Raw genomic sequence first — 27277 nt, forward strand, 5'->3', positions numbered from 1 at the left:
CCCCTCCTGTCGGCCCCACCCCATTCCCAGTGTCTGGACTGCTTGGAGCTTCCCGGGGGCAGGGCGGGAGCAGCTGTGGTTAAACCTCAGCATCTTCGTGCTGTGGACACAGGAATAGGCCCCTCTCTCCTGGACATTCAGGCTTCCTAGGGACTGAGGCGCAGCTTGCCCTTTAGAGGCTATACCTGCCCACCCAGGAGACCGGAGCCTGTCCTTGCTGAAGCCCACTGTCAACGAGGCCCAGGGTCAGTTCCTTAGGACTGGCCCCCAGCAGCTCCCACCTGGCCAAAGGGGAGCCCTCTCCCTTCTCCCAGCCTAGAGTCTCACGTGCAGTTCAAGCATCAAGATCCACTGGGGAAGATGACCGTGACCTGAGCCGAGCCACTTCCTGCTCCGGGCAGCTCCGAGGCAGCCTGGCCCCCCGCCTTTTCCTGGGTAGCCTGACCCCAGGTGTCCCAGCTGTTAATGCTTTCCATCCTGAGTGGTTAGCCCCTGGCCCCACCACCCCCAGCCCCAAACAAGGAGGTCACGGCCAAGGTGCAGTCAGAACAGCTAGGACTTTACTGGGCCTTCAGTAACTTCTCCACTGAAGGCCATTCCCAAGCTCTCCCAAGGGGCTCAGGCTGCCAGCTGCCACCGCTGAGCAGCGGGGAGCTGGAGACACATAGGGTGAGGAAGGGGGGCCCTGAGCAGGGCACAAATCTCGCTGTCGGGTGGCGACGGCGGGCCTTGCGTGCTGCGCGGGCGGGGCCGGGCTGGCGGCGCTCACATGGTCTAGGGGACCATGCCCCACCACTTGAAGGCAAAGGGCACCCGGCGGATGTTGGCACAGGAGCAGAAGTCTCCGATTTCGGTCAGATAGCAGTCGAAGTCATCGATGAAGGTGCACTGGAAGCCCAGCGGCTCCAGCAACTGGCAGATCCGCTCCTCCAGACAGCAGGTGCCGTTGATCCGGGGCCCGAAGGGCTTGGGGATGCCCAGGTTCAAGCCCATAATGACCATCTCCAGCTGTTGGGGGCGTGGTTAGGTAGGTCAGGCCTGGACAGGGGTCAGAGCTGTGGAGGAAAAGCCCCCCAGTCCTCTAGGCTTCAAGAAGACCACGGGGTTCAGTGCAGGGAAAACGCAGCTGCGTCTGCAGTTGGGCTAGACCAGGAAAGACGAGCACAGCGCACCCTTCCCCGAGCCTGTGCTCAGGCAGGCGTCACTCATCCCTCTGAGCAAACCTCCCCACTCCACTGGACCCTCCAGTGACTCCTGCATTTCTCAGTAGCAAGACCAGATCCTGCCCGGCTGGGGCCCAGCTTCACGGCTTCTCCGGCCCCCTGTACTGCATTTCTCCTGCCTGGACGTTCAGTCGTGTTTGTGTCCCCTCGCCTGTCTCTGCTGGAATGCTCTCCACCCCCAGTTTCGTCACGGGACTTCTGTCCACTTCACACACCAGCATCTCTTCCTCAAACACAGCTTCTCCCACCATTACCCACACCTCCCTTCTCCTGGGGCCGGGACAGGCTCCTATATTCCTCCCCGAGGGCCTCCCTGGTTTTGTAAAAAGAACCATTATCGATTGAATGCAGGTCCTGCATCCCCAGGGCTTAGAGAGGCCTGCAAGTGTTTAAGAAATTGACAAGTGTCTCAAATCGTTTTAGGCGCCTCCATCAGAAGTCACAGTGGTAAGAGAAAGGTCAGGTGTAGACCACGGTTGGAAGAGGCTTGGCCTAGCAGAGGTCTCTCATAATACCCACACCGCCAAATGCCCAATTCCTGTTCTAAATCGGAGGGTGCTGCAGATGCACAAAGACCCCACGAGAGAGACTGTCTGGTCTTGTGGCCAGCAGATGGGCCCCGCTCACCTGCTCCCTGCAGGGGTCTCCCCTAACGGGGGGCCGCCCCTTCCTCTCAGGCACCCCTGTCTGCGGGGCCCCTCCTCTAGTCTAGCCCCGAGGCCGGCCAGCCTGCAGCCCTCACCAGGTTGGGGAAGTAGGGCCGGGCATAGAGCTTCTTGGTCTGCTCGCTGGGGGGGGCGTTGGCGATGTGCTCCAGGCAGAAGAGCTGTGGGACGGGGATGATGTCCTCCTCCTGCAGGCCCAGCTCCCTCTTGAGGATGCCGCGGTTCACATGGATACACTTCTGCGGGGGGTGGGGGCAGGAAGGGAGGGCGCTCAGGCGCAGCCCCGAGGAGCTGGCCTCCTTGGCGGCGACTGCAGGCAGGGGGCCGGCCCTCTGCAGCGGGGCTCAGTGCAGACGCCTGGTCTCTCAGGCTAGGATCTGCCAGCTCGTCAGCTCTGGGCCGGCTCCCAGTCCCAATTCCATGGTAACGTGGGGGCCCCTTGGGCTTTGATCCTGGCTAGAGTGGGGGACCTGGGCGAGGGCAAAATCGGTCCTCAGATCGTTGTCAGGTCCGTAGAGATGGACACCAGCAGTGGACCCACCGGGCACGTCCCTCCCCAGACCAGCTCACCCAGTGCCTGAGCCACCTCCCAGGTTTATGACAAAGGGCTCATGACCCTACGCCCAGGGTGCGTGTCACCAGGACTCAGGGGCTCTGTTTGGACCCCCACCTGGCTGCTGCCCACCCTGCAGTGCCCAGAAGCTTCCCCTGTTTCAAAGGTCAGAGCACAGCGCATGCCTTGGCTGGGAGCCCTAAGGACTCAGTGGGGCAAGCGGCGTTGTGCTAACGGGTGACCTTGGGCCCGTCCTTGCCCTTCTACAGGCCCCGGCTTCCCCGTTAGAGGTTGTTTACTTTCTGGGACATCCGCTTCTCACAGCTCGTGATTCGCGTTTTCAAAGATTTGAGGTGCCGGGCAGTTTCATCCAGAAGAGTCGAGAAGGCCCTGGGGTGCTCTCTGGAGCTCAGAGCTTCCTGGAGGAGCTGGGGGTGCTGAGAGAGCCCTGACTTTGGTCCAACACTAGCTGACTTGGGCCACCCTGGGGTTCAGATCAGTCTCCCAGCTCATTGGCATCAGCTCTGTGAGCCTCGCCATCCGCGTGGACAAGGCAAGGTCACTTCATAGGGTCCCTGTGAGGACTAGAGTCGGGTGTTGTGCGTGACGCTCGGTCAGTTATCACTGTGCAGTTGGGGACCCATTGCTGAGGTGGTCCTTGCCTTCCCCTGCCTTTTGGAGCAGGTCCCCCCCCATCCGTGGTCCGTACCTCTGCATAGTCATTCTGCTTCCTCATCTTTTTGTCAGCCAGAAGCTGGTTGATGGTAACGGCCTCCCTCCCTGTAGGAAGGAGGAGAGGGCAGGCAGGCTGGGGGTCAGGGTGGGCACCATGGTCCAGGGCTGGGCAGACTCCCGTCCTGGGGACGGCTCACTAGTCAGGCTGTCATGCCAGCCAGGGGCTATGGCGGGTGGCCCAACTCGTCTCCAGGGGCCCACTCTAGGTCAAATCACATCTGGAGACCCAGCGGGGTCTGTCAAAGGCCAAGGAGGACGCCCACCGCCACAGCCGGCCCCTCCGTCCCTGGCTGGAGTCGGGGAGCCTGCCACAGGCTGTGAGGCAGGCAGTCTGGGCCAGGTTAGCAGCGCCGTCAGCCCGCGCCCGCCTGGGCGCCTCCCTGCCTCCCGACCTGGCCGCCTGCCGCCTGTGGTCTTGACCGCGTTATTCCACGTTGTTCAGTTGCCCAGCTCTGCCATCAACTGAGACGACAGAGTCACTGGTGTGTGACAGGCAGTTCGTGCTCAAGGTCACCTTCGGAAGTCCTCGGACCGTGAGATCCTGAGCCCCACCCCAAAGACTGGTCTGAAGTTCTTCGTTTCTAGCAGACTCCCAGTTGGAGCGCTAAAGCTGCCGGTCCTCAGGCCACACTTTGAGAACGACAGCAGCACCCCAGCTCCCCTTCTAGGTCCCCAGAAGGGATAGGCCAGGACTACCATGGCAGCAGGCCCCACAGTCTAACCACTGCCTCCTCCTGAAGGGCGACCAGAGACCCGAAGTCCCCACGCCCAGATACTTCATCCAGCGTCCCCCGAGAGGTCCAGACGCTGGCGTTGGTAGCATCTGGTTTGTCCCCCTGGAGCACGGAGCCGGCCGTGTGTTAAGCTCCCTGCTGCATATATCCTAGCAGCCTCTCAGCTGCCCCAGGGTTTCTGGCTGATCTGCCCTAATACAACCAGAATTACCCTGAAAGGGAACACAACGTTCTAAGATGGCGTGTTTTATGCTCCCATGCTTCCTGAGGACCCCTTCCATCAGGAGGGACAAAGCGGAGGTGGCCGTCTGGAAAGGACACAGGGGCCCGAGGGGCTCCCTTACCGTTAGAAAGGAGCTGGTCCTTCCTAAGCCCTTCAAAGAGCATCGCATCTCCATAGCCCTCCTTCTGCCTCTCCTTGAACAGTTTGTAGCAGGAGCTGGGGCTGGCCAGGAGCAGCCGGAAGTCCTGGGGAACAGAGGAGGAGGGTCGGATGCCAGCTTCCCCTCCAGAAGCTTGCAGGAGTCTTTGGAAGAGGGAGGGAGACATCCCCACCTGCCCCCGACACAGACCTTTTTGCCCTCCACCTTGTACTGTGCGGGGATGAAGCGCATGAACTCGCAGGCATGGCCGGTCATCAGCCAGTCAGAGAAGAGCTCCACGGGGGCCTGGACTTGCTGGGCATGGAGGAAGTCCTGGAGGCTCCGACTCATGTTCCGGGAGTCCTTGCTAAAGGGAAGGTGGAAAGAATAGCCCAGGGGGTGGTGTGGCCCAGGTTGGCGGCCAACTGCTCCCTGAGAGCCAGGCAACCTTCAGGTAACACGGCGCGCTAACCATCGGCCAGGCCGTGGCAGGGGGCGGTGGTTATTAAGAATCCCTTACTACTGCACAGCGCAGGGAACGACATTGGACATCCTGTGATAAGCCGTAATGGAGAAGAATATGAACACGTGTACGTATAACTGAATCGCTTTGTGCAGCAGAAATTAAGACATTGTAAGTCAACTATACCTCCATAAAAATTGAAATTCTTTACTCTGGCTCAACTCAGGACTGAGCCAAGGGATTCTAGATAAAGACTGAGCCCCAGGACGCAAGTATTTCCTGGCTCTATAACAGATGAACAGCCACCAAGAAATCTAGCCACACCATCTGTGGCAGTACATCCCGTTGGGTCAACAGGCCGACCAAACGTGACGTGCTTCCTTTGAAACCCTGGAAATTGCCACTCGGAATGAGCAGTTCATCTGCCGTTCTCCCGCCAGTCTCCTACATGAGGACTCAGGGGACCTGACTTGATGGGTTAAGGCCCAGAGCAGATGACCTGTTGAGCCCCCTGGGAATCAGGTGGATCCAGGCAAACTTTGAGGGTCCCTCCCCTTGGTTTTAAGGCAGCCACCACCTGGCCTCCTGCCTCACCTGGGGTAAAAGCTGCTGCCAATAAGGACCCTGCCCAGAGGGTACTCTTTTCCTTGGGCCTTCACAGGGGGGGACACCATCAGTTTCCCAATGACATCTATGCTGGCCACCGTGTGGTCCTGGGTGCGCAGAGTCAGGTAGCCAACCCCAGGGCTCTGGAAGGAGACCCGGCCAGGGCAGCTGTCAGGAGACAGGGGCTTCAAGCCTCCGTCTTACCCATTCCAGACTCCCAGTAGAGTCCCAACCCCTCCCCCAGACGCCACCAGGGCCCTCTCCCCAGCACCCATCGCTTCCTGGCAGGCACCAGACCCGAGAAGGCGGACCAAGTTCAGATCAGTCAAATTGAGCCCCCACCAGTGAGTATTTCATGGGGAAATCGTCGAGCTTGGCGACCCGAGGGGTATCCAGGACCAAGGAGACAGTCTTGTGGGGAGCCTGGGTGTAGCAGAAAGCCATTTCATCCTGGAGGAGACAGGGAGATGGGGGGTGAGTTTCTCTCGCTCCATCAACTACTTTCCCACGTTCAGTTTTCCAGCCACAATGCTCCCTCTACCCAGGCCCCCTTCGGGTACAGAGAGACTCCCTCTGGCTTCCTGCAAACTCCTGTTCCACCCTCAAAACCCTGCTCAGACATTCCCCTGCCTTGGGGGCTTTCCCTGACCAGTCGCTCGGTTCATCAGGTTTAAAACCTGATGAGTCATCCAAGATTCTTCCTCCTCTCGTCTTCCGTACCCTAGTCCATGAACAGACCTCGCTGGTTTTATTTCCAAAATCTGTTCCCAGTGGACTCCTCTCTGGGACTGTTCAGATGAAGCCACCTGGGGTTGACGGCCTCTTGCCTGTATGACTGCAAGACCCTCCAGTCAGCTTCTCTTCTGTTCTTGCCCTTCCTAAGGTTGGCTCTATTTCTCAACCAGAGGGTCTCTTCATAACCTAAGTCAAGGACTTCCCTGCTGGTCCAGTGGTTAAAAGACTCCACGCTTTCCCTGCAGGGGCACAATCGGGGAACTAAGACCCCACGTGCTGTGCAGCACAGCCAAAGAGTTTTAAAACCCTAAGTCAGAGTATTCAACTCCCCTGATTCATATCTTTCCGTGTCACCTTGCTTGGGATTGGTTTCTTCCCTTCCTTAACTTGGCTTAATATTTCCCCGATAAATAAAACTCGGCTCTTACCTCTGACGACTGTTGGGTCTGGTCTGGCCACACCAGCTTTTCTGTTCCACACGGGGTGGATCTCAGCAGTTTCTGTGCCCGAAGGCCTCCTACTTCAGTCCACCCCCACCCCAGCCTTTGCACAGCCAGCTCCTGCCTCCTCAGCTTGAGGACTGTCCTGAGCACCCACACCCCTGAGGCTGATCTAGGAACTCAGCCGATCGTCTCGCTTTCCTGCTCTCACAGCACTTAGAGTTCTGTTGCGGTGAGATCGGGGCAGAGGTCGGTATTCCTTCATCTCTGCCACATAGAGCGGGGCTTGTTTGTGAACAGAGAACTGGACCTCAAAAGGCTGGGCTCGACACTTTGTGCTCAGCCAGGGTTGAGCTGGACCCTGTAGCTGGAGGTGTCAGATCCTCGGAAACCTGGGGCTTAGGGCTGTGTGTCCTGTGGTCCCGAACATGAGCATTCCGGAAGGGGAGGGGCTGGAGCCTAAGCTTTATCCTTAGTGGCTTGGGCTTGGGCAAGTCGTTTCATCTCGGCCCCCGCTGAGGACAGGGCCGTCCCTGGCCGGCTTAGCTCCGCTGGGGGGTTGAGTGAACGCTGGCGGGGCCTGCGGTGGGTCACTCATGGGCCCGCCCCCGCCCCTCGCCACAGGGCTGTTACCTGGAGCCACCGGCCTAGGCGGTTGGGGTCCTCGTAGACGGACGCCACCTGGCTGTTACTCCTCTCGCTCAGCTCAGTCACAGTGCTCACGAAGCCCTGGACCTGCAGCTCTCTGCCACGGGAGACGCGCCGGTCTGGGGAGGCTGCCAAACTCTCCCACCTGCCGTGACCTCTCAGTCCCAGGGGAAAGGGGCGCCCCTGCCCTCGAGGGGAGCAGAGTGCTGTCCCCCCGCTCATGGAGCCCCGGCTGGCGCGCCCAGGGTGTGCCCGCCCCAGCCTCACTCTGCCCAGCCCACGGCGAAGTCAGATCAAGAGTTGCTAGCGTCAGTCTCTGCTCTGGGTCCTAGGACCGGCTCGTGCCTGCCCTGCAGTCCCTTCCCGCTGCCCAGCGGTCTGGGAACTGCCTCAGTCTACCCAGGGGCGGTCTCTTCTCTCCCCACAGAGGCTGCGTTTTTTCCTCGAGAAGCCGAGTGCCCCCTTGAGATGGCCGTGCGGCTGTCATTCACAGGGGGTCGGGGCTGGGTGCTGAGCCCCGAGGCCTCGGTGCCACCGTGCGTAGCCCCAGGCTGACAGGCCCACAGCGCACACCCGGTCAGTGCTGGAGAGAAATGACGACGTTTGAGGCGGACACTGAGACCACCCCATTCTACAAACAGGTCCTCATGAACTGAAGGCCAGCACGGTCACCCTTGGGAAGTGTAAACAATTTGGGGTCTACTCCAGATCCAAAACTTGAATTGCTCTTCCATGCTCGTGTTCCAAATGAACCTATTTCTCAGCTCTACACAGACAAGACTGCAGGGAATGGAGCAGCTTGATAAGGTCTGGGACGTCTGAGGTGCGTGCTGGGGAGGAGATGCAGCCCCAGTCTCGCACACCATCTGTGGCAAAGCTGGGTCAAGCCATGCCTGAATACCTCCCCCACGGGCGAGTCTTTAGATCCGAGTTTCAGCAGATGCCTGCTGTGAGTGAACTTTTGTCTTCAGATACAGAAGGCAAAGACAGACCTGGAACCTGGATATCTGTTGTCAGGAGAATACCTCAAGCTCTGCCCTCCTCCCTTCTCATTCTGAAGCCTGGCTTTCCTCAGCAGACCCTACTCCCCTATCAGCCCCTTCCACGGCAGAGCTGTTTCTATCCTACCCCTCCACTAGGTTTGGAGGAGGGACGGAGGTCCTTGCCATAAGATGCTACATCCAGGCCACCAGACCTCTTCCGATCCTGGACTTGACAAGGTCTTATCTCTGCCCTCCCATCCCGGTGGTCTCCCCAGCTCCAAGATTGGCCGTCCAGCTCTACCACCTCCATCTTCCCCTCACTTTGTCTGATCCCTGGGTCTGCAGCTCGACCTCACTGGGATTCCTGCCTCTCAACCGCTTTTATTCCCATCAGCCCACATCTTTGCCTTTCTCCATATCCGACATCGAGTCTGTGATGCCCCATAACAATCACATGCTTGTCCTTCTCCTTGGGCTTATCTGCCTGGAAAAACCCCCACCCTGGTTGGATTTAGTTCTGTATTTATTCTTCTCTAGAACTCTTTACTGAAAACAGTTGGGGAAACCCCACACTGGCAAGTCTCTAAGGTGGCAACTTCACCAGGTCCCTGGCACCAGGCAGCCTCTCACCACTGACACTTCCTCCAAGCAGTGCGTCCCGCTTTCCCTCCTAGAAAGTGGGTGGGCTGGCCATTTAAGGCCCTGTGACTTGTCTGCTCTTTGCCCCATTATGTTTTCCTTTCTCCGCTGGATCTCATCCATTACCATCATTTTTTGCTTCCCTTAAAACAAAAAAGACAGCCTTCCTGGGACTTCCCTGTTGGTCCCGTGGCTAAGACTCCATGGTCCCAATGCAGGGGCCCTGGATTCAATCCCTGGTCAGGAATTAGATCCCATATGCCATAACTAGAACCCGGCACAACCAAATTAAAAAAAAACAACCCAGTGTTTGAGGGTCTGTTGCAGCCCCAGAGGCTACAACCTAAACACACCCAGCCCTGTCCACCGCCCTGCCGTCCTCCCCGCCCCTCTCCCCACCGTCTCCTGGTCGCTCACGCCTCCTTGCTGGAGCAGTCTCAGCCTTACCCTGTGCCCCTTTATTAATACCTGGCTTCACAGCCCTCGATCCTATGGGGACCTATGCTGTCTGCCTTTTGGTAAGAGCCGACGGGGACCGTCGCAGTCACCACTGCAACCCCTTCTTAAGTATCCAAACAAGCCCTGGATGACTGTCGTGGGGAAGGAGTTCGCCTTCCTGGTGAGAGGTCTAGTCGCCTTTTCCTGCCCTGCCGGCAGACGTAGCAGTTATAGAAACGACCCGGCCCGGCAGCCTGGGTCTCTTACCTGCACAGGTACACCTCTAACGGCATCTGGGTGCTGGGGACAAAGATGCAGGGGGCCACCCGGAACAGCACTGTGTCTTTGCACAGCACAGTCTCTGGAACCAGCTGCGGTGCAAGACGAGGTCCCCCTTATATCTCGCTGCGATGGAAGGCCTGGTTCCTGCCCACCCTCCCCCCAGGCCTCCAGCTGTTCAGCTCAGCGCACCCCACTGGGCCCTCACCCGAAGCTGACGACACCCCGGCCCCACCGTGCCCCCATCTTCTGCCCGGCTGTGTGAGGTCTCCTTCCTCCACAGTCCCTGCCCCGAGGGCTGCTTGGCTACTATGGGGTCATACCGGGTCTTGAGACTCTTCTACCAGGGAGGCCGAGAAGGAAATCAAGCCCGAGAAGCTGGCGGATGGAAACTCTAAGGCTTCAACGTAGAAGGTTTCCCTCAAGGTGCCCTTCACATCATCCCACTGGGGCGCCAAGGTATAGGCGTGCTGCTCAGGCCCCAGAACCAACTCGAAGGTCGTAGAACCATCATCTAGAAGGAAAGGAGGGCAGACCACACCCGATGTCATGCTCCTCGGGTCAGAAGCCAGGCTGGGAGCCCTGGGCTGGCTGTGTCCCTAGGTTCCTGGCGTTTGGGGCTTAATGGATAGCTAGATGTTTGTTTATCAGTGAGGGCCAATTGCTCTTTAAAGAGCTGCCGGGGGTTGGGACTCAAACACCTGCCTTCAGGAAGTGAAGGCTCATGGTGGTTCTATGCTTTGACCCACTTGGGAAGAGTGTCATAAGTCTTCAAGGCGAGAGACTGTTCAGAGACAGGCTTGGGAGCCTCATCCAGTACAAGCCGGGGCCCAGGCCCGGGCCACCAGCCTCTTGCTCTGGGTTGTAACACAGGGATCACCGAGTGGGGCTGTGGCTCCAGGCAGACGGGCTCCAGGTGGCTCAGAAGAGCCCCGTCGCAGGCACTAGGGCCGCCGGCTGCAGGCTTGGCCCGGGTGTGCAGCGGGCCGGCCGGCCACCCCAGCGCTGGGGACGCACACGCACGGCCCCTGCTCCCGTCTGCCTGCGGGGCTCCTCGCTGGCCCGGGCCTGGCCGTGAAGGGGTGAGACTCCCTCACGTCCCTTGCTCCTGTCTGCCTGCAGGGCTCCTCGCTGGCCCGGGCCCGGCCGTGATGGGGTGAGACTCCCCCACTTCCCTGCAGGGCCCCTGCTCCCATCTGCCTGCAGGGCTGGGGTGTGGCCCCCCGCCCCCTGGTCTCTCCCCTCTGCCGGGGCTGTCTCTCATATCTAGAAGCATAGCCGATTCCCTGTGGGCTTCCCTATAAACTGGCCGCTAAGTGGGGGGGCTGGGCTCACTGGCATCCTTGCCCCTTTGGGGGCAGCTGCTTAACAACCATCCGTGTTACACAGAAAAGGCAGCCGGGGACGTCCCTGGCATCCAGGTGGTTAAGCATCCACCTTGCAAGGTAGGGGATGCCGGCCCAATCCTCAGTCAAGCGATTAAGACCCCACATGCCGCGGAGCAGCTAAGTCCACATGCCACAACTCCTGAGCTCTTGTGCCCCAGCCCCCAAGCACCACAGCAAGAGCGCCTGCGAGATTCAGCAAAGACCTGAGAAGGCCAAATTAAAACAAACAAAAAAAAGGCAGCAGCAGGGCCGGCCACAGCGGTTACCTTCACCTGGAGGCCCTTCCTGCTCTCGTCCGCCCGGGCCTGGCCCTGCTCAGCCTGGCTTCCCCTGCGCCCTCCCCACCTCCATCCCAAGCCCCTGCTCGGTCCTTGGCTCTCTGTCCCTCTGCCCTGGGCTGTGGGAGCAGGCAACACGCTTATCCTTCTAGAGCTGGTGCCCCAGGGCACCGAGTAGGCACTTCCTTGAACCGTGCGGCTTTCTCCTACCTTCCATGGACTACTGGCCTAGAGGAGGGGCAGATGCCCTCTGATCTTCGATGGCACTTCTAGACCACCTCTTCATTCCTCAGGACTCCCGCCCTCTGACGGGCATGCTCTCAGATAATGCCACCTGCCGCCTTCCCCTCCGTACCCGACCGCCACCCTCACCATCCTGCCTGGGCTGTTTCAGCAACGGCTGTCTCCACCCCGAGCGTGGTGGGAACCATCTCCAGAGACCAGACCTTTCAGTCCACTTCTGCGACCTTATTTCAATGAACTCGAGGTCTGCACCGCCTTGGACGCCACCGTCAAGGCTCACACGCCCCCTGCAAAACAGAGCTGGCACCTTTTTCAGTCTTCTCGGCTCCTCCACACTCTCATCCCAGCCTCACACCTTTCTACAGGGCCTATATCCAGCCCCCGCCTTCACTCCCCTTGGCGTTCCCCTCGTGTTCCAAGATCCGTTACCCTACCCACTCCCCCGCACACACTGCCAGCTGCCCACCGAGACCTCAGACCCTGGCATTCAAGCCCCTGGAGAAACCGCCACACTGCAACCTCTGAGGACATGATCAATCAGAGAGCTGCCTCATAGCACGTGGAAACACCATTCTGTGTCCACTAACTCGTGCACTTCCTGTATTCAGAATACTGATTACTCATTCCTGTAACTTCTCCTAAATCCATGTCCCACCTCCATTGGAGGGTCCCGTCTGCACACGGGTGTGCTGTGTTCTGCCACCTTTAGATCCAGCCCCCACCCCGCTGCCCGGCCGTGCCAGCCCTCAGCCAGTTACTGCCGCCATAGACGTCCCTCTATGGTAGGTCCCTTCTGTGGCCTGTGTCCACTCGGCTTGCCTGTTTCACTGGCTTTTTGGCCACGCTGCATGACTCGCGGGTTCTTAGTTCCCCAACCAGGGACTGAACCCCGGCCACTGCAGTGAAAGCACCAAGTCCTGACCTCTGGGCCACCAGGAAACTCTACTCGGACTTTATCTCCACAGTTCTTCTCAAGGTCGTAATGACCGGCTCTGAGAACCGAGACTTTCCCGTTGACTTGGCGTCTTCGTCTCCCAACCACACCCGCTATAGTCAATGGTGGCTTTCACAGCAGCGTCTTGTTTCTAGAACCACGTGGGGTTGGGGGGCGGCAGCCAGAGGGCTTCAGGGACACATGTCCGGCTGCAACAGACCCTGAGCTGCTGCCCTAGGTCCCCAGCAACCTCCTGCCGGGGACCCTGCCCGGGGCGGGGATGGCCACAAACTGCCCTGACATGCTCACACTCACTCACTTTGTGGCCGGTAGACTCGTGCCTTCTCCGACTCTTCCTTGGAGGTGTGGAGAACCACCCGGTAATTCTTTGTGATGCAGCTGGGCCCCTGAACTTTCAGCACCATCTGGGACAAACTCTTTACTTCTGAACAAAAGAGAAGGTAAAGGTTTAGGGGCTTCTGGAGGCCAAAGCCCCAGGGTGGAGGGGGCAGTAGGTCTGGGGGTCGGGGGCTTGTGTTAACACTGGAGCTCCAAAGACCCCTGGCCTCCTGCCCTGGCCCAGGCCCGCGTCACTGTCTGCCACTCGCCTCCCAGATGGCCACAGGCAGCTTGCCGTCCTGGGCCTACTCCAGTGAGGCTGGCGGTTACCCTTTCCGTTGTAAGGGGCAGATGGGTCCCCACAAACTCCTAGATCAGGGCCTGGCATATCAGCCCAGCAGGGGTTCCCCTCCAGCTTTGGTGTGAACCAGGACACCCCATTCTACAGCTGAGACTTGGGATCTACATCCTGATCACAGATCAGGACCAGATCTAAGAGAGCTTTTGTCAGGACACTCAGGGTCCTGCCCCCAGGCTACAAGTGGGTTTTCAGGAAGCGTCTGGCCTACGCCTTGTAGGTCCTTGTTTAGTCCTCAAGCACCCATGATGTCCTTTGTATGACCCCCATTTTACAGGTGGGGAGACAAAACCAGGAAAGCTCACATACTCAAGTTCATGGCCAGGAAGTAACAGCAGTTTGTTATCTGACATCAGAGCCTGTGTTCTTGCCTCGGGGCCCCTTCCTGGCTCAATCCATTGACAAGAGGCCCAGAGCAGGGAGTGAGCTTGGAGTCTGGTTTACTGCAGGGTGGGGCGGAGCCCAGGGAGGAGAGGGGTGATGGGCCTTGGTCAGCGCCCGTTCTCACCTTCAGAGGAGAACACCTTGCTCTTGTCCACGGGCTGGCCTGAGACGGAAGGGCTGCAGTTCACAAGCAGGATGGCACCCCAGCCACTGGGGCCCCAGACCCAGGTTTTCTGTAAAGAAGACAGGAACACTTGTTCAGGCCGAAGCCAGGTGCATCCTCAGCTTTATAGATACTGCTCCACCTCGGGGTAGAGTCAAGCCTTCCTCCAGGGCGAACTCTTCATCAGAGTCAACTCAAGAGCCTACAGAACTGGACAGTAGCATCAGGTAAGAGGGCTGGGAGGAGGGCGAAGGTCTAGAGGCAGGTCACCAGTTTCCAACCTTGGCTCAGGGTCATAGGAGGTAGGGTTTGAGGAAAGTGTAACTCACTCAGTTGTATCCGACTCTTTGCAACCCCATGCACTGTAGCCCACCAGGCTCCTCTGTTCATGGGATTTCCCAGGCAGAAATACTGGAGTGGATTGCCATTTCCTCCTCCAGAGGATCTTCCTGACCCAGGGATCAAACCTGTGTTCCCTGTGTCTCCTGTAGTGTAGGTAAACTCCTTACCGGCTGAGCCACAGGGGAAGCCCCTGTGGATTTGAGGAGACATGTTCCATCTGAGGGGAGAGCTGACCCTCTGGCCTACCTGGCTACATGACCAGGCTAGGATGGGAGCCTAGTGACACCTAATTACTGACATTTTAATTTTTTGGAAGTGTTAGCAATTGATGCCACCCGTTCTTATTTGTATTGATGCTTTTGAACTGTGGTGTTGGAGAAGACTCTTGAGAGTCCCTGGGACTGCAAGGAGATCCAACCAGTCCATCCTAAAGGAAATCTGTCCTGGATATTCATTGGGAGGACTGATGCCGAAGCTGAAACTCCAATACTTTGGCCACCTAATGCGAAGAGCTGACTCATTGGAAAAGACCCTGATGCTGGAAAAGATTGAAGGCAGGAGAAGGGGACGACAGGGGATGAGATGGTTGGATGGCATCACAGACTCAAGGGACATGAGTTTGAGTAAACTCCGAGAGTTGGTGATGAACAGGGAGGCCTGGTGTGCTGCAGTCCATGGGGTCGCAGAGAGTCGGACACAACTGAGCAACTGAACTGAATTTGACTTAAGAGACACTATAAGACCTCCCTAGTCGTGCAGTGGCTAAGTCTCCGTGCTCCCAAAGCAGGGGGCCTGGGTTTGATCCCTGGTTAGGGAACTAGATCCCACATGTTGCAGCTAAGACCTGGCCCAGCCAAATATATGTGTGTGTGTGTGTATATATATTTTATAGAGACACTGTGGACACAGGACTTCCCGGCAGTCCAACAGTTGGGACTTCGCCTTTCCCTGCAGGAGTGTGGGTTCAATCCCTGACTGGGGAGCCAGGATCCTGGATGCCGCCACAGCCAAGGAAACCAAAGCATTAAAAACCGAGAAGTAATATAACAAATTCAATAAAGACTTTAAAAATGGTCATTAAAAAATAAATCTTAAGAAAAAAGAACTACAGAGGCCAAAACGAGCCTGTGGGCCAGGGCTGGCCGAGTCTGTGGTTGCTTCCAGCCTCACCTTAGCCTGTTTGTCGGCCGCCTCAAAGCGCCCGCTGCGGTAGATGTCCACGTCCAGGGAGAGCTCTGCAACAGAGGGGAAACGGTCTCAGCCACTGAGGCCTGCGGACGCAGCCTCTGAGCTGAAGGCAAGGACCCTCCGGATGGCCGAGGGCTGGTGGTAGGGTCCTCCAGCCTTTGGGGCAGGCTGCTGGCTTAGAAGACAGTTCAGAGACAGACGGAGTCTCGTGAGCCAGCCTGGAGGGTCCCAGGCATCCGTGGGTCTCTCCCAACCTCCCAGGGCCCACAGCACAGGGGCACTGTGGTCACGATGCCGTTTGTGCCTCTCGGCTGCTTCCCCGGTGACGCCTACTTGGAAGGCCCACCTCCCTAGACGTCAGGAACGCTCTTGGCGCTGAGTCACAGCCAGGGCTCAGTACGTGGGAATTCCAAGGCCCTTTAGGGCTGAGGATCTAGGCTTCTGCCAAGTATCACCATAGAGGCTCCTCCTGGGTCTTTATTCCCCACCTCCCGCCCCCTCCTCTGACCCTGCTGATTACCGTGTGGTTTACCCCAGTTCATAGCTCTTGACATCTAGGATGCTCTCTCTCAGCTGGAATGTCAGGGCCAAGGGAACAGCCCTCCTCTGCTGCCGTCCACTTAGCGAGGCCTGTTACCAACCAAGTACCGTTCTAGGTCCTCGGGATCCGGCAGCACACAGGACAGGCCCTGTCTGCTTTGATCTTAGGGATGCGTGCGTGTACCCACGCACACACCGCAGTGGCAAGGGGTGAAGAAATAAAAGGCACGTTATGTCCGATGGTGACATGCTGCAGGGAACAAGGGGACAGCAGGGTGTCTCAGCTTTAGATCAGAGAAGCCTCCTAAGTGTGAACCGAGGCCTGCAGGAGACAAGAAGTGACCCGTGTTAGTATCTGAGGTAAAAGCGGTTAGGATAAGAAGCGCACGGGGGCAAGTTCCAAGATCAGAGGCCAGAGTACCTAGGACAGGATGAGCAAAGTGAGAGAGAGGGGTCAGAGGGAGCCTGGAGCCAGGCTGGGTAGGTTGCGTGGGCAGTGATGATGCCAGCTTTAACCCAAGCATGGGCAAGCAGGAGCATGGGCAAGCAGGAGCATGGGCAAGCAGGAGCATGGGCAAGCAGGAGCATGGGCAAGCAGGAGCGGGCTCTGACTGGATGAAATGTTAGACAGCCTTCTAAAGAGGGGGCCTCTCTAGGGGCCGAACTGAGACTGGACCTGCAGAAGATCAAGGACGGAGCAGGAAACCTCGCTGAGGGCTGATCAGTGACCCGGGCAGAGGTGACCGGGCTTAGGCCAGGCTCAGAACTTCAGAAGCGGCGGGTGGCTGGACCTGAGCTAGACTTGAGGTAACCCGGCAAGATTCACAATAAACACGGGGAAGAGAATTCAGGGTGAACCCAAGGGCTTGGCCCTGACCAGCTGGAAGGACGGAGCTACCATCGAGCTGGACGCCGGGACTATTAGGAAAGAGACGTCTGGGGTAGGGGGGGTCAGCCGAGTGTTATTCGGTGTGAGACTTTGCTCAGACACTCAAGGAGCTATGTGGCCGGTAGGCTTCCGAGTTTATGGGAGACGCTGGGCTAGGGGGTTTTGAGTCATCGTGGGCTGCCCGAGCCTGCAGCACTCCGCCAGGCGGGTTGGGGGTGTGGGTGTGGCCAACGAAGGATCTAGAACCGGAATCTGAGAAGGAAAGGGCAGCTGTGGAGGAAATCTGGGCGCAGGGCCCTGTAGCGTTCCAGGTGAAACGGCTCCAGAAAGGACCACCAGGGTCACAAATGCTGCAGAAAGGCCCAGGGGGAGGAAGAGTGGGCCACCGAGGCGAGGACAGGAGAGGCTGTTCTGGTACCTGGGGCGGTGGGCATCTGGTCTGAGCGGGTTCAAGGGAAGGTGAGGAAGAGCTAAGGATGCAGAGAGGCAGGGGGCAGAGTTTGAAGACACCATGGAATTAGGTCTAAAAGCAGACATTATAGCTAGTTCCTTAAGAGAACAGGCATCACGACTTGTTTCTATTAAGGGAATAATTTGTTCTGGACCAATCTGAAAAAGGGCAGGAACTTCCCTGGCAGTCCAGTGATAAAGAACTCTTCTGCCAATGCAGGGGACACAGGTTCGATCCTCGGTCCCAGAGGATCCACATGCCGCGGGACCACTGAGCTCCGTGGGCCACAGCTACCGAGCCTGAGCTCTAGAGCAGGTGCTCAGCAACAGGAGACGTGCCGCCGTGAGACGCCCGAGCCCCGCAGCTGGGGAGCGGCCCCTGCTCCCGCAGCCATAGAAAGCCCCGGCACAGCAACGAAGATCCGCAGCAGCCCAAAATACAAACAAAAGTTTTTTTGAAAGAATACAGTGGAGGGCAGGAGGGGAGGCGGCTTGCTCCATCAGTAAGAACTGCTGAAGGAATACTCTTGAATGAGGGAGAGCTTGTCATCGTTAAGATCAACTTGGCACCAGACATCACCGACTATTAAGAGAAGCAGCCGTAGGGCCCTGACACAGGTGGGTGGGGGACGTGAACACGAGGGGTCCCGACAGCCTGTGTTCTGTTTAGAGAGCGAGTGAGGCTGGCAGAGCAGCGGCTGAGCGTTGAGGGAAGCGGGCACCGAATGAGTCCACAGGGGCCTCTCGTTACAGGGAGAGCCCCTGCCATTCCCCCTGGGCCGGGGGGACACTCACCAATGCCTGTGAGGTGGAGCACAGCCGTGGCCATGGGGGCATCCTCATCGGGCTGGTGGTAGAAGACCAGGACCTGTGGAGACCCCCCGGGACCCCCGGAGCATTAGCGGACGGGCCGGGGACAGGGCCCCGTACCCGGCTCTGGCCGCTTCCCTTCGGTCTCATGTCACAGCTTCTGAGCTTCCAGTGTCTCCCGGGAGCCCGCACAGGGTTACTGGGCTGTTGAAACCCCCGGTGTGATGCGCCACGACCCTCCACCAAGCCCTTCCACACCAAGGCCTCACCACTGCCCGTCCAGGCGGGTTCTAACCACAGGACAGAGAAATCAGGACTCAACTATTAGGCAGTAAAAGGGGTAGAACCGGATTTATGACCTGGGCTGTGCAGCTCTAGAGGTGAAGCTTTAAGCTGCCCTCCATGTCCTGCCCGCTACACCGCCCCTCCTAGGACCCCATAAGATGGGCCATGAGGATGTGGGGCCTCCAACGGGCCAAGCTGCCCAGAAACAGGCTGCTGGGGGTGGGGGTGCCTGTCCTGGGTCTCACAGCAACCTCTGCTTGCAGAGGAGTCTTCCTACTTTCGAGAAGGTGCTGGCCTTGCCCACAGGCCTTCATCACGAACCACAGAAGCAGCTGTTAGCTGGGGTCCGGGGTAAGCATCTCAGCCCTGGGGCTGCTGGAGGCGGGGCCCTGGGCACAGACGCTTCTCAGCTGCTCTGGACGCAGCTGGGCCACATCACAGCCTCAGTCCTTATCTGAGACGCTCGCTGAGTGTCCTACCTGTCTCTTGGGCTTCCCTGTGGCTCAGCTGGTAAAGAATCTGCCTGCAATGTGGGAAACCTGGGTTCAATTCCTGGGTTGGGAAGATGCCCTGGAGAAGGGAAAGGCTACCCACTCCAGTATTCTGCCTGGAGAATCCCATGGACTGTATTGTCCATGGGGCTGCAAAGAGTCGGACACGACTGAGCGACTTTTTCACCTGCCTCTTGGGGAGTCACCTGCCCTGGGCACGGGTGTAGAGGCTGGTGTGTACTCCCTCTCAGTCATCCCAGCTTAGCCCCCTGCTGACTATCCTCTGGAACATTCTGGCAACAAGAGCCCCCAGGTCCTAAACGTGCTTCCCTCAGCTGTGCCGGCTCAGCCTCACACGGGGGTCACCTGGGAGCTATGAGGCCCAGAGGATGGTTTGGTTGGCAGGGGCCGAGGCCTGGGCATCACGTGATTTTAATTACTCACCACCACTAACCGCTCAGATTTAGCCGAGCCCATTGTTCGAGCTGAGAGTCCACCTCTCTGCCCCGGGCCCCATCAGGGCGGCATCCTGCCCAGAGGATGGGCATGGGCTTGGGCTCAGATCCTGGGTGTGGCCCCTTAGGCTGTGGCTCCGTTTCCTCACACATGAACAGAGGGAACGCCGACCTCGGGAAACGTGACCTGGTACTCAGCATCGGACCCGTGGTAGCTCTTAAGTTTCATCAAGAGGCTCCATGTCTGGGAGACCAGCCTGAGCCAAAAAGCCTGAGTCCTACTGCTGAAACCTTTTAGGCCAGACTTTAAAAAAGCTAATTTGGAAGCTAGTGCGGTGGTCAGAAGCACGAATGGAGGAGACAGACACCCTTGAGCTTGAATCCCTGCTCAGCCAGTTACTGGCTTGAGCAGGGTGCGTCTCTGACTCCGTGCCTCAGTTTCTTTGTCTGTAAAAGTGGGTCAAAGTTTGGTTGCAAGCACTGAATGCGATCAAAGCATTTGGCTCTGAAGTTTTCAGACTCAGAGCTCAGGAAACCCCAGCTGTCAGGAGGGAGCCCCCAGGGCTTTTGTTAGCGCCTCCTGGGCAAGCTGCCCTCACCTCCCCCCCCTCCCAAGGCCTACCTTGCCCTCGTCCTCAGCGAAGTTGGGGGACGTCATCGCCACCAGCACGTCCGTGGGGCGTGACAGGGGCCAGCGGGGCGCGGCCGGCTTCTCCCTGCTCTCCACCGGGTCTGCGCCGCAGACGCGGACCACGACCCCCAGAGACGCGTCCACGGAGAAGGACTCGCACATCCGCGGGGCACACCTGGGGGCCGGCGAGCAGACAGAGCTTGGTGCACAGGAGCCCCGCCTTCTCGTCCCGGAGCCCAGCTGGAGGGGGTGCCCCCAGCCTCTCCGCTGCTGAGGCCCTCCAACTCACAGTCAAAGCGCTTTTGGGTCCTAACACGCCAGCCTTCCCCTCACCACGCCCTGCTCCCAGGACCCCTTGCAGGCCCGAGACAAGCTGCAGCCCAGACCCCACCTCCCGCATCCGCTACCATGTAGTTACCAAGCTACATCTTATTCATGAACGCCCCCCTTCCAAGGGGGGGAGGGCCCCTTGTCTGAGCCACGAGGGCGGCCTACGGGGGAAAAGCAAGGCCTGGCAGGTCTGTGCCATGACCAGGGGAAGGCAGGGGTTAGGGTTAGGGTTAGGGTTAGCCTCCCATGGCAGCTCCAGCTCACAGGAGCCTCCATCAGTCCGCACAGCCTCCTCGGGGGTCACCCTCACCCCATTTCATGGGGAAGGGGACCGAGAGAGGGCAAGGCACGTGCTTCCAAGGTCCCACAGTCTAGGAGCAGTAGAAACAGGACTGGGAGGCCCTTAAAGACCCAAACTCAGCTCCTTGAGATGGAGCAGGACAGCGGGGTAGGTTACAGAGCGTGCAGTTAACCCCCGACTCCCGCGTAAGCCAAGGGCGCCCCAGGCAAAGAGCCTCACCAGCCTCCCCGCCCGGACCCGCTCCCAGCTCCTCACCCGCTGACGTCTAAGAAGATCTCCATGCCCAGCACACACACAGCGTGGGTTGGGCTGTCCAGGGACAGAGGGACGATGTTCCGGAAGGCCATGGCACGGCCCTCTGGGCTGACTACCCCCACCCGGCACGGTAACCTCTGACAACCCCGGGGTCGCTCCCACCGCCCGCCCCTCTTATGGGCCAGGGGCCTCCAGCCCGCCCCCTTGTTAAGGAGGCTGTAGCAGCTGCTGGAGTGTAACTGATTTCCTCCGCGGAGGTTTGCTGGGAGGAGAGGCGCTGCTGAGGTGCAGCTGGGGTCAGAGCCGGGGCAGCACCAATTCATTAAGCAGCTAATGCCTGCAGACGTGCAGGGGCTGGGGCTGGCTGCCTGGCGCTCCGGCCTCCAGCTGGAAAGCTGCTGCCTGGGATTGGTCAACCTGGCCTTGGTGCTGGAGGCGTAACTAAGCTGGGAGCTGTCAGGAGCAGGGATCTGTAGGGGGTGCGTGGGGCCCTGGCAGGAGAGGGGCACCGGGCAGCCCCTCTAGACTTTGGGGCCTCGATCCTAAGGTGTGGGCTTCCTGGAAAATGGTAACTGATGGACCAGTGGTTCCCAGGGCTCCGATGGCTGCAAAACTGACTAGCGGGTGGCGCCGGTTAAAGCTGCAAACTCCTGGGGTCCAGGCAGCTGCGCCCCTCCCCAGGTGGTTAGGGGGCTCCTTGAGCACAGCTGTGTCATCAGCTCCCAGCCGGGGGCGCGCAGGGATTGGTGGAAAGAGCGGACGGAGGACCCCCGCTGCGCAAGGTCCGCATCTCCGCTGAGTTCGCTGAGCCAAGAAATGAGAACACCTGCTGTAGCCCACGGGGCTCACCAGCCAAGTTTAGGACTGTTTGTTTTAAGGGTGGGTTAATCCAGTACTTTGGCCACCTCGTGCGAAGAGTTGACTCATTGGGAAAGACCCTGATGCTGGGAGGGATTGGGGGCAGGAGGAGAAGGGGACGACAGAGGATGAGATGGCGGGATGGCATCACTGACTCAATGGACGTGAGTCTGGGTGAACTCCGGGAGTTGGTGATGGACGGGGAGGCCTGGCGTGCTTCGATTCATGGGGTCGCAAAGAGTCGGACACGACTGAGCGACTGAACTGAACTGATGGTTATTCTCGAATACATATGACAGTCATATGGGTCCAAGTTCAAAAGGGGGCTTGCAACACAGTTTCCCTCCTTCTGTCTCTCCCATTAGTTCCCTAATGTGGATGCAGCCAGTGGCTTCGCGTTCTAAATCTTTCCAAACAGATGTTACAGGTCACCAAGCCAACATGAATCTATGTCCACCCCTCCTTTTCACTTTTATACTGCTCAGTATTCCATACCTTGCTACGTTCACTTCGCAGTATAACTCAGAAGTTCTTCATATCATGTACGTATGAGGTGTGTAAAAAAGCACCCTGATCCCTTTTCAGGGCTGTGTAGTATTCTGAGTAAGTTTCATCATGTACAGACATTTGTTTTCGATCTTTTGCCCTGGCACGTGATGCTGTGATGATTAAGCCATGTATAACAGCCTGGGGGGACATAAATTGGGTACCATGTGAAGGTCACTCAGTGAGCCGGGCTTGGTGACTTTGAGATTAAAAGAAAAACCTTTGCTGGAGGTTTTAAGTTTGCAGTGTAACTATCAGGAGTGGCTTTGTTCTGGGGGCTCTTGCAGGCAGGGGGTGGCCAGGAAAACTCTAAAATTTTAGCCCCTCAGATAGGAGGCACCGGCCATGTGTAAGCTCACACCCCAAATGACTCACTCACACCCAGCCGTCTGCTCATACACGTCAGCCAGAGGCTGGCTGGTGGGTGGGGCGGCCTGACTGGGGAGGGCTCAAGAGGGCTGGGCTCAGGGCTCAGGGCTCTGGAGCAGAACAGCTCAGGAGCTCGGTCCCTCCCACCCGAGCGCAGCCCTGCCTTGTGTGCGGCTCCGAGTATAGTTGTGGGGGGGGGCCCTCGGCCTGGTGCACAGAGACATCTCAGGCGCAAGAGGGGCTTGGCTGTGTCTAGAGCAGGTCCTGCTCCCCCTCTAGGGGACACTTGTTCACCACTGACTCCCCAGCACCCACAAAAGGGAGGGGCCTGGACACAGTAGGTGCTCAATACACTCTTGTGGCCCCAAATGACTAAATGACCCCCACTCCCCTCCCCCTGCCGGGCCGAAATAACCCAGTGGGCTTCCCTAGGTCTCCCAATGAAGCGAGGTGTTTGTGACCTTAAAACAGCTCTGCATGGATCTCCACACTTCCGCGCATGCTCATCCCATGTAGGAAGTCCTGCCTCAGCCCCGCAGTGACATTTCTGCATCACTCTGAGGTGGTCAAGTCCCAGTGTCCCTGGCGGACACCATGGTATTTGGGGTGGAGGCACTAACTCCCCAGCTGCTGCAGGCGATGGTTTCTGGCTGCTCACAGCAAGTCTCCCTCCTAAAATTGTCTACTGCCAGTTCCCGAGGTCATCATCACCCCGCCTTGGGGGCAGCTACACCCACCGTGGGGAGACAACGGGCAGGCTGCTTGTCTCAATTCAGGACAACTCTGAGGACCCAGCTCCAGAGCGTCCTGGGGGGGTTTCCCAAACCCTCGGTGGCCGCTGCTTCCCAGCTCATTATCTCCTGCTGCCCCGCCCCCACACCCTCCCAGGTGTGGTTCCTAAGAGCACCCCCACAGTCCCCCAAAAACCTCCTGCGAGGAAGCCTTCATCTCAGAATCTGTTTCCAGGAACCAGACATAAAACAGTCACCAATCTCAATTCAGATGTTTGAAAGTTGCTGTGCTGTGCTCAGTCGTGACCGTCTAGTCAAAGCTGTGGTTTTTCCAGTAATTTGATGTGAGAGTTGGACCATAAAGAAGGCTGCTGCTGCTGCTGCTAACTCACGTCAGTCGTGTCCGACTCTGTGCAACCCCATAGATGGCAGCCCACCAGGCTCCCCCCATCCCTGAGATTCTCAAGGTAAGAACAGTGGAGTGGGTTGCCATTGCCTTCTCCAGTGCGTGAAAGTGAAAAGTGAAAGTGAAGATGCTCAGTTGTGTCTGACTCTTAGCGACCCCATGGACTGCAGCCTACCAGGCTCCTCTGTACATGGGATTTCCCAGGCAAGAGTACTGGAGTGGGTTGCCATTGCCTTCTCCAAAAGAAGGCTGAGCTCTGAAGAACTGATGTTTTCCATCTCTCAAGAGTCTTCTCCAGTAACTGTGGTACTGGAGAAGACTCTTGAGAGTCCCTTGGACGGCAAGGAGATCAAACCAGTTAATCCTAAAGGAAATCAACCTTGACTATTCATTGGAAGGACTGATGCTAAAGCTGAAGCTCCAATACTCTGGCCACTTGATGCGAAGAGCAGACTCATTGGAAAACATGCTGATGCTGGGAAAGACTGAAGACAGGAGGAGAAGGGGACAACAGAGGATGAGATGGTTGGGTGGCATCACCGACTCGAGGGACATGAGTTTGAGTAAGCTCCAGGAGATGGTGAAGGACAGGGAAATCTGGTGTGGTGCAGTCCGTGGGGTCTCAAAGAGTCAGACACGACTGAACAACAACAACCCACTCCAGTGTTCTTGCCTTCTTGCCTAGAGAATCCCATGGACAGAGGAGCCTGGCGGGCTAGAGTCCACGGGGTCACAAAGAGTCAGACACAACTGAGCGACTAACAGAAGGGCTGCTCCGGCTTCTCAGGTGGCTCAGTGGTAAAGAATCCACCTGCCAACTCAGGAGACACAGGTTCAATTCCTGGGTCAGGAAGACCCCCTGGAGAAGGAAATGACAACCCACTCCAGTATTCTTGCCCGGGAAATCCCATGGACAGAGGAGCCTGGTGGGCTACAGTCCATGGGGTCGAAAAGAGCAGACATGAGTGAGCGACTTCGCTTCACGACTACAGATCTGCAGTACTTTGCCTCACGCCACTCTAAAGCTGAGGCGGTCTGTGTTTGAACTCTTGGTTGGTGTGTGTCCTGGAATGAGTGACTGTGTCCATCAAGAGTGCCAAAAACGGTCCTCATGGCAGTAAACTTTGAAGCGGTCTTTGAATACTTTTAATAAATTTATTTTGATACATGATGTTATCGAATATTTGGTCCAGATGTGTGTTGGGGTGTTTTTTCGGTAATTAAATCTGGCAGAAACAAGTATCTCCTTTAGGAGAGAGGAGGTATCAGTTGATGGGCTGGTTGAGTAAGAATTGACCATCCTTAGATCTGGGAAATCAAAGCTGCTGGAAAGATGCTGCTCCCATCTTTAATGCTTTGGTGGGTCACAGGAGGTCAGACCATCACCGTGGGATCAACCTTCTAACATAGTCTTGTAAAAATCAAGCTTATTGTTGAAAATACAAGAACATTGCTTTAAAGCCCTTCATGAGTATAGAACAGCTAAACATGAGAAGTAAATTGCTGTAACAGAGACAAAGCACCGAAATTATTCACGTAACTAAGCCGGAGCCAGGCCAGGAGCGTCCCGAGGCGGCGCCGGCTCAGGGCTCCACGTGCCACCACTTGAAGGGGAAGGGCTGGCGGCGCACGTTGGTGCCGCAGTGCACGTTCCCTTGCCGGACGTGGTAGGCATAGTAGTCGTCGAGGAAGGTGCAGTGGAGGCCCAGCGGCTCCAGCAGGGACCGCACCTCCTCCTCCAGGCAGCAGCGGCCGTTGATGACGGGCCCGAAGGGCTTGGGGATGCCCAGGTGCCGGCCCAGCACCAGCATGTTCACCTGCGGGGAGGGGGCGCCCGGGTCAGGGGCAGCCGCGTGCGGCTTGCGGCACCACCTGAGTGTCCCCCATAACAGCCCACTTCACAGGCCAGCAAACGGAGGCCCGGGAAGGCGATGTGAGCTACTGAAGGCGAGGGAGTGAGGCTAGGTCCTGTACCCAAGCCTTCGGACTCTGGGGTCCATTTCTCAACCCTTCCCCCCTCCTCACTGCCACCCTCCGGCAAACTCAATTCCTCAAGGCCCGGCTCCGCTGCCGCTGCCTCTGTGACGCGGCCCGTGACTCTCCAGACTCGCAACTGCTCATCCTCTGGGCTCCCACAGCCCCCAGCTCAGTGCCTGGCACACAGGAGGCACTTGATGCAGATCTGCCGAGACTACGATCCGGTGAATAAGCGGCTACACGCTTTATGGCAGTTTCCACGCACAGGCGTGATGTAAACAACGGTGCTTCCTCCACAGTCGTTCACATGAGGTGTCGCACTGGGAGGCGGCCGTGGATTCGAATCCCAGGACCGTTATACGGCTGTGCGGCCTCGGGCAAGTCACTTGCCTCTGCGCCGCATCAGCAGAAAGAGCCAACCAAACACATTTCCAGGTGTGACAGCTGGATGAGGACAGGCACGCAGCCTGGGCAGCGCTCAGTGAGCTCGGGGTCAGTCTCCAGGGCTGAGTCACTGAAGGGACATCTCGGCCCTCAGACTCGGCCCGTGCCAGCTGCCTGGCACTCTCGACTGCTCTGCCCGCTCCACGCCCAGGCCCTCGCCCCCAGCTCCTGGCACGGCGCCCTGTGAGGCCTCACAGGGAGGAGGAACCGAGTCAGCCCTGAGCCCTCTGAGACGCTGCACCCCCAGCCTCAGGCATCCGCTTTCTTTCCCCCTGGGCTAAACTGCAGAAAGAAATGAAATGCTTGGGGCCAAGGAACTATTCAGCAGTGGGGGTTAACAGGATGGTGCTTCCTCCTGTCTTGTTTGAGCCAAGGAATCTTTTTTCTAAGCAAAATTTTCTGCAATATCTCAAAGCGTAAAATAGAGACGAGTCTAAACCATGCGAGGGAGGCCCTGTCTTGGAACCCCAGGGTCCCGGAGAACCCAGTTTGCAGACCACCCGGCCTGACACAAGGGAGCCACACCCCAAGCTCTGAACCCCAGCTCTTGCCAGAGACCTGACTCCCCTGCGCATCGTCTGTAAAGCGGGGTGACAACAGTCATTCACCCCCAGGCGGTTGCCTCTTAAAGGCACTGTAAGCCGGAGAGGGCCACGCAAACCCCAAGGGGTGAGGAGACAGCCAAGCCTGCTGGATCCACAGCCCACGCGGCCTCTTAGACTTAAGACTGCGGGCAAAGCTGGGCAGGCTCGGAGGTCCGCATTCTCACCATGTTTGGGAAAAAGGCTTCGGCCTTGGGGGTCCCTCGCGAGTCTTTGATGAGCTTGAAGAGCTGCGGGATGTCCACGATGTCCCGCTCGGTCAGGCCCAGCTCCCTCTTCAGCACCGCCCGGTTCCAGTCGATGCATTTCTGGGGGGCGGGAGGAGGGGCGGCGGTGGGTGGGGTAGGGCGGGGCCTCGGGGGTCGGGGGTGGGGGTACAGGCGGGTCGGTTTAACCGGAGGACCTGAGACAGGGCCAGGAAGGCAGCGGGGCACCTCCTGGCCCCCCTCCTGCTTGCCTTTGCTCAGCCCCTGCCCCGGGCTCTGCTTCAGTGTCCTGCAATTCCCGCCGCTCCAGAGCTTGGCCTCTTGCACGTCTCCGTGCCTGTTTCTGAGTCTGCCCTGTCTTTCTCTGACTTTGCCAACTCTTTTCTCTCTCTCTCTCTCTCTCACACACACACACAGAGACATACACACACAGAGACACACACACACACAGAGACACAGACACACACACACACTCACATACACAGACACACACACACAGAGACACACAGACACACACACACAGAGACACAGACACACACACACACTCACATACACAGACACACACAGACACACACACACAG

General features: G+C 58.1%; 2 protein-coding genes across 2 annotated transcripts in view; both read right to left on the bottom strand.

Annotated features, from left to right (window-relative positions):
* Positions 1–538: 538 nt before the first annotated feature.
* PADI6 (peptidyl arginine deiminase 6) overlaps positions 539–27277 on the bottom strand; it is a 207547-nt gene continuing 180808 nt past the window's right edge. The window contains exons 2-17 of the mRNA XM_055574328.1: positions 20558–20705; positions 19663–19846; positions 17795–17867; positions 15103–15167; positions 13552–13660; positions 12666–12791; positions 9827–10017; positions 9492–9595; positions 7150–7261; positions 5684–5791; positions 5330–5484; positions 4483–4639; positions 4255–4378; positions 3151–3221; positions 1966–2127; positions 539–1008 (exon numbers count right to left, since the gene is read on the bottom strand). Of these exons, the coding sequence (XP_055430303.1) occupies positions 775–1008; positions 1966–2127; positions 3151–3221; positions 4255–4378; positions 4483–4639; positions 5330–5484; positions 5684–5791; positions 7150–7261; positions 9492–9595; positions 9827–10017; positions 12666–12791; positions 13552–13660; positions 15103–15167; positions 17795–17867; positions 19663–19846; positions 20558–20649 (2067 nt within the window). The 5' untranslated portion in view covers positions 20650–20705 and the 3' untranslated portion in view covers positions 539–774. The remainder of the gene's footprint in view (positions 1009–1965; positions 2128–3150; positions 3222–4254; positions 4379–4482; positions 4640–5329; positions 5485–5683; positions 5792–7149; positions 7262–9491; positions 9596–9826; positions 10018–12665; positions 12792–13551; positions 13661–15102; positions 15168–17794; positions 17868–19662; positions 19847–20557; positions 20706–27277) is intronic.
* Positions 24798–27277, bottom strand: part of PADI4 (peptidyl arginine deiminase 4) — a 41817-nt gene continuing 39337 nt past the window's right edge. The window contains exons 15-16 of the mRNA XM_055574329.1: positions 26658–26798; positions 24798–25284 (exon numbers count right to left, since the gene is read on the bottom strand). Of these exons, the coding sequence (XP_055430304.1) occupies positions 25051–25284; positions 26658–26798 (375 nt within the window). The 3' untranslated portion in view covers positions 24798–25050. The remainder of the gene's footprint in view (positions 25285–26657; positions 26799–27277) is intronic.

This window comes from Bubalus kerabau, chromosome 3 (assembly GCF_029407905.1).
Source record: "Bubalus kerabau isolate K-KA32 ecotype Philippines breed swamp buffalo chromosome 3, PCC_UOA_SB_1v2, whole genome shotgun sequence".
NCBI classification, from domain to species: domain Eukaryota; kingdom Metazoa; phylum Chordata; class Mammalia; order Artiodactyla; family Bovidae; genus Bubalus; species Bubalus kerabau.